Source organism: Ovis canadensis, chromosome 22, assembly GCF_042477335.2.
Source record: "Ovis canadensis isolate MfBH-ARS-UI-01 breed Bighorn chromosome 22, ARS-UI_OviCan_v2, whole genome shotgun sequence".
Lineage (NCBI taxonomy): Eukaryota > Metazoa > Chordata > Mammalia > Artiodactyla > Bovidae > Ovis > Ovis canadensis.
In genome coordinates, this window is record NC_091266.1 from 39,927,820 (window position 1) to 39,941,857 (window position 14,038).

Here is a 14,038-nt window from a genome sequence, read left to right on the forward strand (position 1 = left end):
AAACTATCAGTAATACTTTTGTATGGTTATTTGTTTCAAGCGGATTTTGGAGTATCAGCTAAAAACACAAGGACAATTCAAAGGAGAGATTCCTTTATTGGCACACCCTATTGGTATGTATCCAGTTTTATGGATTTGCTGCATCAGTTATGTCAGCAGTTACTATCTGTTAATTTTGTCCACATGTTTGATTATACCGTCTGTCTTTTATGTGGTTTGTGATCACCATTTTAAGTTAAACATCTTAATTTTCAATTCTCTGTCTTCATAGGATGGCTCCTGAGGTAGTCATGTGTGAAACATCAAAGGACAGACCCTATGACTACAAAGCTGATGTTTGGTCCCTGGGTATCACTTTAATAGAAATGGCTGAGATAGAACCACCTCATCATGAATTAAATCCAATGAGAGTGCTGCTAAAAATAGCAAAATCTGAGCCCCCTACATTAGCACAGCCATCAAAATGGTAAAATATTCCTAAACAAAACTTTTTAAGAAGCAAAACTTGAAGATTTATTCTTCCAGCTTTCCAAGGGTATTTAAACTTAGGTACATGGTACAAAGGTTGTATGAAGTAGAAAACTGATATTGGTGTATTTTCGAGACTTAAGGATCATATAAACTCTTATAATTAACTTTCCCCATCAATTTGAAAATAGCAGTGATTGGAGTTCTACATGAAGAAGTATTTTCTGTGAGAAGCTGAGGCATATATGTGATCTGTCTTTGTGGAGTTTAATATAATAGAATTTTTGTGATTTTTAGCTTTCTTATGAACATTTGACTGTATCTCAGTGACTTAAAACTGTAAGCCTACTTATATACATGTGACTTGTATTTATAAATGAATGACTTATGAATATTAATATTCTCATGAACTAGTTTTATGCTGAGTTAATACTGTTACATACATGATAGAACTCAACCATGGTTTCTCACAGTTTTGATTTTAATAACAAGAAAATAAAATAGAATGTCATTATTAAAATTTTATTTTGAAGGTCTTCAAATTTTAAGGACTTTCTAAAGAAATGCTTGGAAAAGAATGTGGATTCCAGGTGGACTACATCTCAGCTACTGCAGGTAAAGTAGGAGTATGATGACAGTGGCAAGCCATGTAAGTGCTGGAGCGTCTCTTTAGGATGAATACAGATTCAGACTCCTTCAGTTTTCCTGTGCAAACACAGGATACATTGTAGTAGTTAACATTTACTTTACAAACATGTGCTCCCCTTACTAAGAGGCATTTACCTAGCTTTTAAGTAATTTCTCCTACGCTTTTCTGATTCAGTTTGTGTTCTTTTCATTTTGTTTAGTTATTTCCACTTTGTCAATCACTTCCATTCGGTTTCTCCATTACTAGAAAACAAGTACCTTGCTGACAGGGGCCGTGAGCTAATTAATTTTTTTTTAGTGTCTCTTGCAATGAGGGTAAATGTTCAGTAAATATTGCTAACTTTAAGAAAAAATGGTGTTGAAGTGATTGAATAATTTTGTTTTATAGCAGGACTTGTTTGTAATATTTGAAATAAAATTTTGTCAAACAATAGGAGAGGTAGACAAGTAGAATGACAGGTCCTGAAGCAGTTACTAGCAGGTTGAGTTATTGTGCAGCTCCTCCATTATGGTTTTTAGGTTGCTGTTTATCTGGAGGGAGAAGCAAGAAACATTGCCTTTCTGTCTATACAAGTATAACCTTGAAATGCATTTTCTCTTGTTTCACTTCCTCCACACTGGAAGGCCTTAGTCTGTGCCAAACGCTAAGTGCAGAGTATGGAGATGAATAAAATATCTTCTTACTCTTAAAAACATTAGAACTATGTAAAAAAAACAAACAGGTGTTTATAGACACTTTTAACAGAACTCTAAAGCTTTTTAAAATTATTTTATTGAGGTTTTATATGAGATGTAAGCATACTATTATTTTTTAAGAACTAGTAATGTATTTGAAACTTGGTTTACTTTTAATTTAGATTTTAGGTTATGAAATTTTCAGACATGCAGCAGAGTACATGAAGCTATTACCCAGAAGTAATGTATTACCATTTTTGACATAATTCTTTCAGATTCTTAAAAAACACTTGGAGATAAAGTTGCAGGCCGCCCCATTCCTGTTCAGTTCCCTTCCCCGCCGTCTTATCCCAGATGTAGTGTCATCTGAAGTTGTTTGTATTTTTCCTATTTACATGTCAGTGTTTTTACCACATAATAATGTATTTTATATATATGAAACTCACTCCACAAGCATTTCAGTTGTTACTGAGTGTGCTCTTTTTAATGATCAAACAGCATCCTTTTGTGACTGTCGATTCCAACAAACCAATTCGGGAGCTGATCGCAGAGGCGAAGGCTGAAGTCACAGAAGAAGTTGAAGATGGCAAAGAGGAGGATGATGATGAGGAAACAGAAAATTCCCTGGTCAGTGTTTAAAAAGGAAGTTGTGTTTTGGCGATTTTCAGAGTTGAGTTATGAGTTACGATTCCACGTATGTCTAAGAATTAATTGATTGGGTTGTTGTTGTTTAGTTGTTCAGTCGTGTCCGACTCTTTGGCAACCCCGTGGACTGTAACCCATGAGGCTTCTCTGTCTGGGATTTCCCAGGCAAGAATACTGGAGTGGGTTGCCATCTCCTCCTCCAAGGGTCTTCCCAACCCATGGATCAAACCTGTGTCTCCTGCATTGGCAGGTGGATTCTTTACTATGGAACTACCAAGGAAGCCTGATTTATTGGGTAGCAATACAAAAACCTTTAATTTAGAGGTGAAGATTTATTAAGTTTGCTCCTTGCTTTCAAGTTTGTGCCTTGCTCTCCATTTTTGTCATATTTATTATGTGAAGATTTGTCAGTTCTTTAAATTATTTTTATAATTTTATCAAATTTTACTGAATAAAAATATTAAATCACTATATATATGAATTCATCTTATATACATACATATATATATACACAGACACATATATATGAAATATTGTTTTGGTCATCATCTTGAAATTAACGTTTTTAACACTAAAACTGTATAAAATCTTTTTTTAGCCAATACCTGCCAGTAAGCGTGCCTCCTCTGACCTGAGTATTGCCAGCTCTGAAGAAGATAAGCTTTCACAAAACGCTTGTATTTTGGAATCTGTCTCGGAAAAAACAGAACGTAATACTTCTGAAGATAAATTTAACAGTAAAATTCTTACTGAAAAACCCACCAGTGATGAACTTGAAAAGATTGGGGTGGGTACTGATGAACATGTTAATGATACTCATTTAGAAGCTATGGCTGAACTTCATAGTAAAGCAGCAGTAATTGAGGAAAATGGAAGAGAAGAGAAGAGACCCAAGCTTGAAAATCTTCCTGATACAGAAGACCATGAGGCAGTGGACATTAATTCCGTCAGTGAAGGAAAGGAAAATAACGTAATGATAACTTCAGAAACAAATACTGAACAGAATCTGAAACCTGAAGAAGAAACAGATCAGGAAAAGCAGCAAATGCTTGAAAATAAGTTTATAAAATCTGAAGAAATTGAAGATACTACTGTTCAAGCAATGGATTTAGTTTCTGAAGAGACTGGAGAAAGAGAGGCAGATATTCAGGCAATTGAAAATGAAGTTGAGTTTACAAAGGAAGACGCCCAAGAGAAATTGGGAAAAGATGACAAAACTGAAAAAGACATGATCAGTGATACAAGCAAAGTGATAGGAACAAATGAGGCAGAAGACGTTGCTCAGAGGGCAACTGAGAGCAGTGCTGAGGATGCTCAGCGTAGTGATGGGAAAGAAGTGGGTGGCGTAGGCCAGACATTAGCAATCAAGTCCACAGAGGGTCCTGAGGCTGGTGGTACTGGGGAAGTTTCTGTTGAAGAAGGAGTTGAAACTAATGAGGCACACAAAAAATCTGTAGACGGGAAAGGTGAGGAACAACTAATCAGCAGTTCAGAGAACCGACTGGAGACCAGTGAGGAAGTCGGGACAAATGAAGTTGAGATTATTGAATCAAGTGGCACTGAAGGAACAGAGGTCAGAAGTGTAGTGACTGATACTGACCAGAAAGCTTTAGAAAGTGAAACTCCGGATGTTCATAAAGCTGCTGCTCAGATGGACGCAGAGCAAAAAGAAATTCCATGTGAAGTGCCAGTTAAAGCAGAACCTCAAGTTATTGCCGCTTCACAGCCCAGTGAACCTCAGCCTGTTCCAATACCCAGTATTAATATCAATCCTGAAGATGCAGAAAATAAAGGAGAAGTTTTATCAAAAACTGAAACCATGTTACCAGAATCTGAGAATCAAAAGGAAAATGATACTGATTCAGGCACTGGTTCCACTGCTGATAATAGCAGCATTGACTTGAATCTGTCCATCTCTAGCTTCCTAAGCAAAACTAAAGACAGTGGATCAATATCTTTACAAGTAAGTGTATATGGGTCCGTGTTTGGATTTTTCTTTGTTGTTGTGGCAGTTGAGAGTTTATGTAAAACTGATGACTTTCAAACCAACCAACACTAAATCAGTGTAGTATTAACCCTATAAAATTCAGGGCTATGAGAGGAATCAATTAAAAATAAAACTAGAGAGATTCTGGATGTAATCATTAAATTTTTGGGTAGTACCTACCTATTTTTGCCAACTCAATATAAATAGTATAATAAATTGCTTACTGGTATTTGGATTTTCCTACTGCACATCTCTTGCTATAATTTTAGCAAGAATCAGAATATTTGAAAGAATAGAGGGCTTATAAGAATGATCTCTTTAAAGAATGTTTAGGATTTAAACATCCCTTGGTTTACTACTGGCCATGCAGATGACCACTCTTAACTCCTCAGTCATAGCCATTTCTACTGCTGTGTAAATCATTATGGGAAAACCAAACCAAACACTAAAACCCAGAATGCTTGGAGCTGTTAGAGCATAATTCTCCAATCTGAGTGTGCTTAAAAAGGTAATCATTAGGAAGAGCTATGTAGAAGTATGGAGTGAGGCCAGAGAATCAGTGTTTGTAACAAAAGATCCCATGGAATTCTGACACAAGTAAGCCACAGATTGCTTAGAGACTGGATTGACAGGTGGCAGAAAAGCAGGAACTTAGAACTGGCCTTAGGGATAGGACTCCAGGGCATGACTGATCCGCCTGCCTATGTGCCCCAGATATCACCATGTATATTGCTTAGATGGTCTTCAGTTTTTAGTTTATTTTGTTTCAGTGCCTGAAATTCCATTTTTCTGAAGTTCATTTACAGACTTAATAGTTACAGTTAGCCTTTCCAAAAAAAAAAGCAAATATTTCTGAGAATTAAGGCGACATTAATTGTGGATGCTTTAGTAGGAACCGAAGAAATGGAAAATTTGGAGGTTATAGGGAGGTAGGTTAATTTTGGAGCATGCCCACTTTAGGTTTTAGAAGATGTCTGGATAGGGTGGCCATAGTCCAGGGCTTAGGGGAGAGCAGTGTGAGGATACTGGAACCCTAGAGAGTAGAACAGTAAGAGGGTGAAGACTGCAAAGTGCCAAAGACCAACTTAAAAATTCTAATGCCTTTTAAATGTAGTATTTTGACATTCTCCTTTTGATCCCTCTGCTTTCTAACCATTTCCACCTATTACAACTAAGTAATTACCTGTTCTCAGTATTTACATGTTTACCGAGATGTGTTTATAGCAGTGTTACATACTTCTGTTGTTTCTCTCTGCCTTTAAAAAACATTTGGATGCCAGTTGAGGAATGAAGAGTTTGGTCTTGATAAAGAATTTCAGGCAGTAGCTAGCTGGCAGATCTGGTACGTTGGGTGGTGTGGTGGAGGTGCTGTCTTTCTAGTAACTCTAAAATCACTCCTCCATCTCTGACCCTGAAATGAAGGAGGGCTGGTGATATTGTTGATTAAATGAATTTTGAATCTCAGTTGTGGCAGTGTTTTAAAGTTATCTGAGAGCCTTTTCAAAATAAAAGCCTCAGCCTTTTCAGACTTGCTGATTTAAATTCTTTTGAGGGATGTGCCCCAGGAATTCATTTTTAATGGCGTTGTGTTTTTGAAACAGAAAAACAGAGGTGTCCGAGAACCTACAAGGTAAAAAGAGGAAGAAAGGATGGTTAACATGTAAAGATTGTACTAATTACTCATTTTTGTGAATTGATCATTACCACTTGTGCCTAATTGTGATGTAGTATAAAAATTATACATGCATATCATCAAAATGCATAATTTCACTTGAAAAAGATTGGTTTCATCTGTAAAGTCATGTGACAATCAGATGAGGTGTATTTGGTATAATTGGTTTCAGAGATGTCTTACTGCTTTCTGTTCAGCTTTGTGTGTGTAGTCTTCATAGCAGTTAGTTCCGTTTCTTGTTTTTGTTTTTTTAAGAATATGTTTTCCTTCTCTAGTATTCCCCATATAACGCCTAACTAAAATAAAATCTTCCTCAGGAAACAAGAAGACAAAAGAAAACCTTGAAGAAAACACGCAAATTTGTCGTTGATGGTGTAGAAGTAAGTGTAACAACGTCAAAGATAGTTACTGATAGTGACTCCAAAACCGAAGAGTTGAGGTTTCTTAGGTGAGTAGAGAAACAACGTGATTTCAGCTGGTTTTGTGACTTCTCAGGTCTCTGCAGAGTCTGAGAATAGAGAAATGAGTAGTCTTGGCTAGTTTTGAGTTATGTTTTACTTTTCCATTGGAAGAAAATGTTAGTTTTCAAGTTTTTTCTTGTAAAACATTACTTCAGTGGTGTAATTTTTGCTCCTCTTTTTCTGTTGTCACCATTAAATTTTATCAGACGTCAGGAACTTCGGGAATTAAGATTTCTTCAAAAAGAAGAACAAAGAGCCCAACAGCAGCTCAATGGCAAACTGCAGCAACAGCGAGAGCAAATTTTCCGACGTTTTGAGCAGGAGATGATGGTAAAGTCTTGGAATTTTGTACCATTTTGTTCATAAAGAAATTTACTGCTTAAAAAAATCACTGCTGGAAGGTTTTATAACTTTTTCTCTGTTTACTAGATTTCTCTGGCTTTGTGATGTGTTTTTGGCCTTTTCTCTTTGGTGTTCTGGATGTTTTCTTTTTCTTTTCTTCCTGTTTTAGGCCATTTGCCTGACTTACAGTGTGTTGGGTGTCTTCATTTTTCTTTGATTAAAATGTCATGAAAATCTGGAATCATGAAGCTAATAGGTGGTTTGCAGATTTCTATTGCTGGACAACTTTTTATTGCTAAAACTTTACCTCTCAGAATCCAAGATTTTAAGCTACTCTAGAGCAGTTGTTTTCAAAATCGGTTGAGTATTAGAACTTCTTGGGGGATTTTTCAGAATATGCTTACTTCTCTGACTACTAGTTAAGCTTCCACATCCATTTTCACAGCTGCTGGAGAAGTTAGTGCTAACTTGTCAAGGGTAATTGTCACTGAGTCTTTAAATTTTTACTTTGTGTCCAAAGTTGGAAAAGGAATTGTTAACGTGATATAAAATTTCAGTAACCTATGTTGAACATCTAGCTTAATGTAGGTTAGAAAAAAGGATCATTTGAAATGTTATAGGATTCATGGTTGATTATAGTTCTTATGTTTTATAATTTTAAGTGGTAAGGATTGTTTTGTGTGAAGTTTGGCATTGCTGATTTCATTTGTTGGGTCCTAACTGAGAATTCCTAAGGAAATAATGAGCTTTTGTTTTCATTGAGTATTTTTGCAGTATATTCTGTGTTTTCAGAACCTTACAAAAACTGTGTTTCTCCTCTCCCCATATTTTCCAAATATTTTGCTTTTTAATTTTTTAAAAGAAAACACTCTTTACAAATAAGTACCTATGTCTAAAATTGCAGTGTTATTCAAGTATTATATAAACAGGAATCTTTTGTTGAGAGAATAGCTTTATAATTCTAAAAGGTTTGTTTCAATGAAATAGGATGTTTATTTTAAGACTCTTGATGAGGAAGAGTAATTCTGAAAATGACAAGTAATGGTATGTTTTTAAAATAGACTTCAAATATGACCTTTGATTTATCAAAAATTGTATAGGAAAAATATTGAAATTTTTCTTACTTTAGTATTTCATAGCAATTGGATATTCTTCTGGATTGTCTATAATTTTTGAATATTCTATACTTATATAATAGAAGAAAGTATTTTCCTTATTAGAAAAAAGTGAAAATGCTCATCTTTTTGAAAAATTTTAAAAACATGTTTTAGTGAATTTGACTTGTTCAGTATTGCAGAGGGTACGGATTTTATCACTAAGTTTAAATGCCAGTTATCAATATGTGCTCTTAGGAAACATTTTCAGTATAACAAGTTGATATGAGCATTCATGTTAAATGATCTTGAGCTACATCATTTTACAGAGCAAGAAACGACAGTATGATCAGGAGATTGAAAATCTAGAAAAACAGCAGAAGCAGACCATTGAACGTCTAGAGCAGGAACACACAAATCGCTTGCGAGATGAAGCCAAGCGCATTAAAGGTGACCAAGAAAAAGAGCTGTCCAAATTTCAGAATGTGTTGAAGAACCGAAAGAAGGAGGTAAGTGTAACTGCCCTTTTCAGTGTACACGTGTTTAAGGAATAAAGAATAATACTTGTTAGTTAAGTGGCACTCATTCTTTTTTTTTTTTCAGTCTTCCCAGCAGTCATGTAGGGTAGCAGTAAGGCCAGATGTTACCTAGTTTTACTGCCAAGAAAACTGGAGTAGAGGTTTTATGACCTTTTCAAGTTCACAGACACGCATTAAATATCCAGCCAACCCTTGAGACAAGATTTCAAATTGAGTCTAATCCATTTTCCTTGTAACCTATCATTCCTCCTTTATTAATGCAACGTTTAAGTCCTGACATAGTGATGTTTTTTTCAAGAAAACATGCTATGATCTATTTGCAGATGGCAACAGTATTTTAATTTAGTATTTATTTGCAAATTTAATTCATGCTTAAAAATTATTTTTCTTGATTATCTTGAGTACCTTTCTCAGATACTGTGTCCAAACAAAAGCTGAATAACCTGAAATTTGAAATAATATCTCCAAGTTTATCAAAGTGTGAGATACTTTGAAGAATCACAGGTGGAAAATATCTGTAAAGTCATTTGACAAGAATGAATTTTTTCATTTTTCCTGAAACTGTTCCATATTGTCATAGAATCTGTTGTGTGGTATTATTTACTATGAAAGATTGTCATTGTTTCAGAAAGTGCATTTACATATTGTATTAATGTGTCTTTTTCTTCCCCAATTAAAATAAAATTAAGAGAAATTTTACGTATTAGCAGTTTTGAGAGATAATTTTATAATTTATTCTGATCCTTTAGTGTAGGAGGAGAATTTATCTTTTAATGATATAAAAGACCCCTTGGACAATATTATGATCAGATTTATTAGTTTTGGAGCAAACTAACAACCAAACTAGTGAATACGTTTTCACCTTTGTTGCATGTCCCCAATACTCAGATTCATTGATTTTAACAGTGAAATGCAGAAAATGGAATATCATATTGTTGAACTTCAGGATCTGGTTTTAAAAGGATAGAATCAAATATTAGTCATACATTCTTTGATTTCTGTAGGTAAAGATGAGTGAAATGGTATATAGCCATTTGATGTGGCTTCCATTTCTAAAAATTACTGTTTTGTTACTGTTGATTTTATTTCATATAGAATTGCTTTATATACCATGATGTATGACTTTATTGAGACCAAATGTTAATTTTTCTTAAAACCATGGATAGATGGATAGTTTTTATTAAAAGGTTGTTTTCTAATATCAGATTAAATTTTAAAAATTTTGTAGGTAAATATATGATTTAATTTTAGAGATAAAAATGTTTCTAGTTATTGTTACTGTTTTGGAGTAGGAGAGGTTTAGCCATTGAACGAGTTTGAGATTGTGATATGCATATTTTAAATAATTATGTATTTTTTTCCTTATTGCTAAACTTCTTGCATTTGGGGAGTCTCTTCTTTTTAATGGTGATTTGGTTTCATGAGAGATTACTGATGGGAAATTTTAAATACACTTGTTAAATCAAAATCAGTCTCTTTCACAGACCATAAATGGCATGTGGTGATTTGGAATCTGGTTGCTTTTGGTGCTTCTACTTATAAACACATGATCGTCTTTCATAGTTGGATTATAGATTTGTTCTTAGGTGGAATACACATCTCGGATTTTGAAGTGATTAAAAGAAGGAGCTCTAAAATACACTTTATTTTATAATATACTTTATCTGGTGTAATAAATCATAGCATACTAAACTTATTTTTTGAGGGCTTTATATTACAGATTTTAAAGTTGACAATTGATTTTGGCTTAATTTATCAGCAAAGGAGAATGTTATTCTAATATAACCCCAAAGTTTTCAAATATGTTCATTTTTATCACACCATGCATAAAATGGTGTTTTATAAAAAAAGAAAACAGTGTGCATTTATTTCTCCTTTGTGTTATTCTAAGGCTTACTATTTTTCTTTTGATCTCATTAAGTGGATTTCATTTAGAATTATTTCATTGGTTTTATCAAGCCAATCATGAAATGTTGCAGTTTTATAAATGAATGGCGTTAGTTTTCCTTATATCCAGGATATCAAACAGTGTCAGTAGACAACGTCAATAGATACATTTGTAATTTTATGATCTTTCAAGGTCACTTAGGTTTATCACCTTTAGTTCAGCGTCAGTGCTGCAAGTAATTGTTTACTGATCACCTTCGAATTTAAGAGAGAATGATATGTAGGGATAATTAAGTAGCTAATTAACCTTTATATGGTGTAATGTCCCTTTCTGCACTATGATTAAGCATGTTCTATCCTTTCATTCTTTTTCTTCAAACTAACACCTGTGCTAATGCATGTTGAAAGGAACTTTTTAACAGCTTTATCTGACTTGTAGCTTGTCTGCTCACATAAATGCTTGCTGTGGAGAAAGTATTTTTCCCCACCTCCTGCATGCTTATACACTGTAGGTTATAAATGAAGTGGAGAGAGCACCCAAAGAGCTGAGAAAAGAGCTCATGAAACGCAGGAAAGAGGAGCTTGCACAAAGCCAGCATGCTCAGGTAACAGCAGCAGCTTAATGCTACTAAAAACAGAAAGCGGCATTATTCTCACAGCTCAATAAACCATGGTTAAAAGGGTAAATTCTGTACTTATTATATGATGTTGACATCCCCTCAGACAAAGGGTCCCAGGGCATTCTTTATGTAGTACTAAATTCACACTAATGGTGACATTTAAGTTGCTAATATGAAATTAAGTGAAATGTTTGGAAAGCTGACTGCAGATGAAATAAATGTGTATGTTAATGTATAATCCACTGTATTCTTATTTTAATCGTGATGGAAGCTTACATTTTTAAGTGGTAATGTCAATTTTTAGGACAGAAAAATATAGAGGGTGAGTATATAAGCTTTGTGCGTACAAAAAGAATGCATATTAAAAGGCCATTAATTTGGGAAATCCCCTGTTGGCCTAGTGGTTAGGATTCTGGGCTTTCACTACTGTGGCCTGGGTTCAATCCCTGGTTAGGGAAATAAGACTCCACAAGCTGGTAAATGATAATGTTAAATGGTAGATCATACATTTATTACTGTTAAACTCAACAATATAAGCTACTTAAAACCATATTTTAAATATTAAGTATGTTCTTTTTGATTCAGAATCTAGCAGTTATAAAAATAGATAGTTGTTACCTAAGTAAACTTGATTTTAGGTATGATAAGGCTGAACCTGTTAATGGGTAAATTCTTTACAAAGCTAGATAAATTGGTATTTTCAACAGAATTTTCTAGAATTACCTCACATTACTCTACGAGGTCTTTTATACTTGGGATCATCTTTCTTTTAATTAAGTTTGTACTCAGCCTGGAGGCAAAGAGAGAAATGAGCTCAGTTTGTAGTTACAAATGTTAATGGAAGGGAGAAGAGACATGGAATATTTATTATTTGTTGCTTTAAATTGCCTTTTTAATGTGGGTTTTTATGTAGTTTAAAAAGTTGGTTCCCAGCCTCTTGAATTTTGTAGATTCATGAAAAGGAATATAGAAACCAACAGAAACCTCTAGGGACCATGACCAGTGCACTGTCATTAAAATTTTTTTTGTTGTTTTTTGTCAAGGCAGGATATTTGAAACTGTCATTTACTTGTCACCATCATTTCAAACTAGGAATTATTTTAACACCATGAAAAATAAGAAAAATATCTTAGAATTTTAAAATTTTAATAAAACTAGGCTATTTAAATAAATTTAGTTTTTTTTTTTTTCTTCCTGTGAGTCAAAATTTTGTCTTGGCCTCGTATGGGAGTTCCTACAGGCACACCTCTTTTCATTGTTCTTCGCTTCTTTGTGTTTTTGCAGCACTGTGGGTTTTTTTCCCCCACAAATTGAAGGTTAATGCAACCCTGCATCAGGCAAGTGTGTCAGCACCATTTTTCCAACAGTATTTGCTCGCTTCATGTCTCTCTGTTACCTTTTGGTAATGCTCACAGCATTTCAGACTTTTTCATTATTGTTATATTTGTTATGGTGATCTCTGATCTAAAATCTTTGATGTTACTACTACAACTTACTGAAGGGTCAGGTAATGGTCAGCATTTTCAGCAATAAACTACTTTTTAATTAAGGTATGTATGTTGTTTTTTTCAGACAATGCTATTGCATACTTTATTTAATAGAATACAGTATAGCATAAACATAACTTGTGTACTTGGGAAACCAAATAATTCATGTGTTTTGCTTTATTGCGTGGACTAGAGCTGAACCTACAATATCTCCAAGGCATGCCTGTCATCAAGGTGGTAATAGCAGACACAGTGTTTACCGTGTGTCATACTGATTTCACCTGTATGAACTCATGTAACCTCACAACGCAGGAGGTAGTTGCCCGTATGACCCACATTCTGCAGGTGACGGAGCGAAAGCGCAGGAGGTTGAATGACTCGCCAGGTTCACACATTGGTTAATGTTGGAGCTGAAATTCCCATCTAGGCACGTTTGCCTCCCTGTCTCACACACTGCGCCATGTCATCCTGCCTCGTATGTAAGCTGCCTGTTCTGTGCCTAGTCTGAACTCTTACTGGCTGGGCCAGTGGTCGTTAGCCATGTCTTACTGACAGCTGAAGAGGAGGTCCTTGTTGGCCCCACATCTGTTTTTGGATAATTCAGATTTCACTCCAGAACAACAATTTGGTTTTACCTTGTGAAGGGATATGGAGTTTAATTCCAAAAGGCAGTGTGTCAGACTCTATTATAGAGTCAAAAGTAAGAATTTATTTATTAATTAATTTATTTTTTTTAAAAAAGTAAGAATTTAGTGTTGACTGAATCAGGTAATCCAGTGCTTTAATAGTGCTTTAATAAAACTTTGTAGGTGATTTTTCATATAGTTTGCGATGCCAGCCTGTATTTTCCGACTAAAGCTAAAATCAATAGTAAATTTCTTTCTGTAAATTTAATGACAAATTTAGTAATTAACTGATTTCAGAAGTATTTATATTTAGCTACTGCTTTTGATGAAGATGCTAGATTACAGAGCCTAATATTGTAAACTTTTTAAAGACTATGGATAAGAACCATACACATGTGAAACTAGACTCTATTGGATGATCTAGTCCAGTAGTCTTCAGACTGTACTCCCAGGGGCTGTTGAGTTTGGAAGAAGCACATTGCGAATTCTTCAGAAATGAGAACAGTAGAGCTCTGTACCCCTACGTCCAGAGCAGTACCACTTTTCATCTGTTTTATAAACTGTTTTGTTTTTTTTTTTGGCGAATTTTTTAAAAAGAGAGTTCAGCTGGCTTAAAAAACAACAGCAGCAAACTAGAGGTTGGAAACCACTGATCTAGTTCAAATCCTTCATTGTACAGGCCCTTTTGTTAACTGACTTGTTCCAGGCCTCGGGAAGCTCAGCGTTTGTATAATTACTCTTTCCATTTACAAAAAGTCTCTCCGCTCTGTTCTCACCTGGGAGGCGCTGTATTCTGACCCACAGGGCGTTGCTCAGGCCATGATTCACTCTTTTCAGCTGTCGTCCTGCGCAGTCTTCAACGCCCAAATGCAGGACGTAAGTCCCCC

General features: G+C 34.9%; 1 protein-coding gene across 2 annotated transcripts in view; it reads left to right on the forward strand.

Moving 5' to 3' along the window:
- The window catches only part of SLK (STE20 like kinase), a 58,395-nt gene that overhangs the window by 32,285 nt on the left and 12,072 nt on the right, over positions 1–14,038 (forward strand). Inside the window, exons 5-13 of one of the 2 annotated variants that reach the window (XM_069567039.1) lie at positions 41–113; positions 272–466; positions 1,002–1,083; positions 2,290–2,418; positions 3,035–4,399; positions 6,413–6,543; positions 6,763–6,886; positions 8,322–8,501; positions 10,931–11,023. In XM_069567039.1, coding sequence (XP_069423140.1) covers positions 41–113; positions 272–466; positions 1,002–1,083; positions 2,290–2,418; positions 3,035–4,399; positions 6,413–6,543; positions 6,763–6,886; positions 8,322–8,501; positions 10,931–11,023 — 2,372 coding nt within the window. The remainder of the gene's footprint in view (positions 1–40; positions 114–271; positions 467–1,001; positions 1,084–2,289; positions 2,419–3,034; positions 4,400–6,412; positions 6,544–6,762; positions 6,887–8,321; positions 8,502–10,930; positions 11,024–14,038) is intronic. The other variant, XM_069567040.1, reaches the window with a different exon arrangement.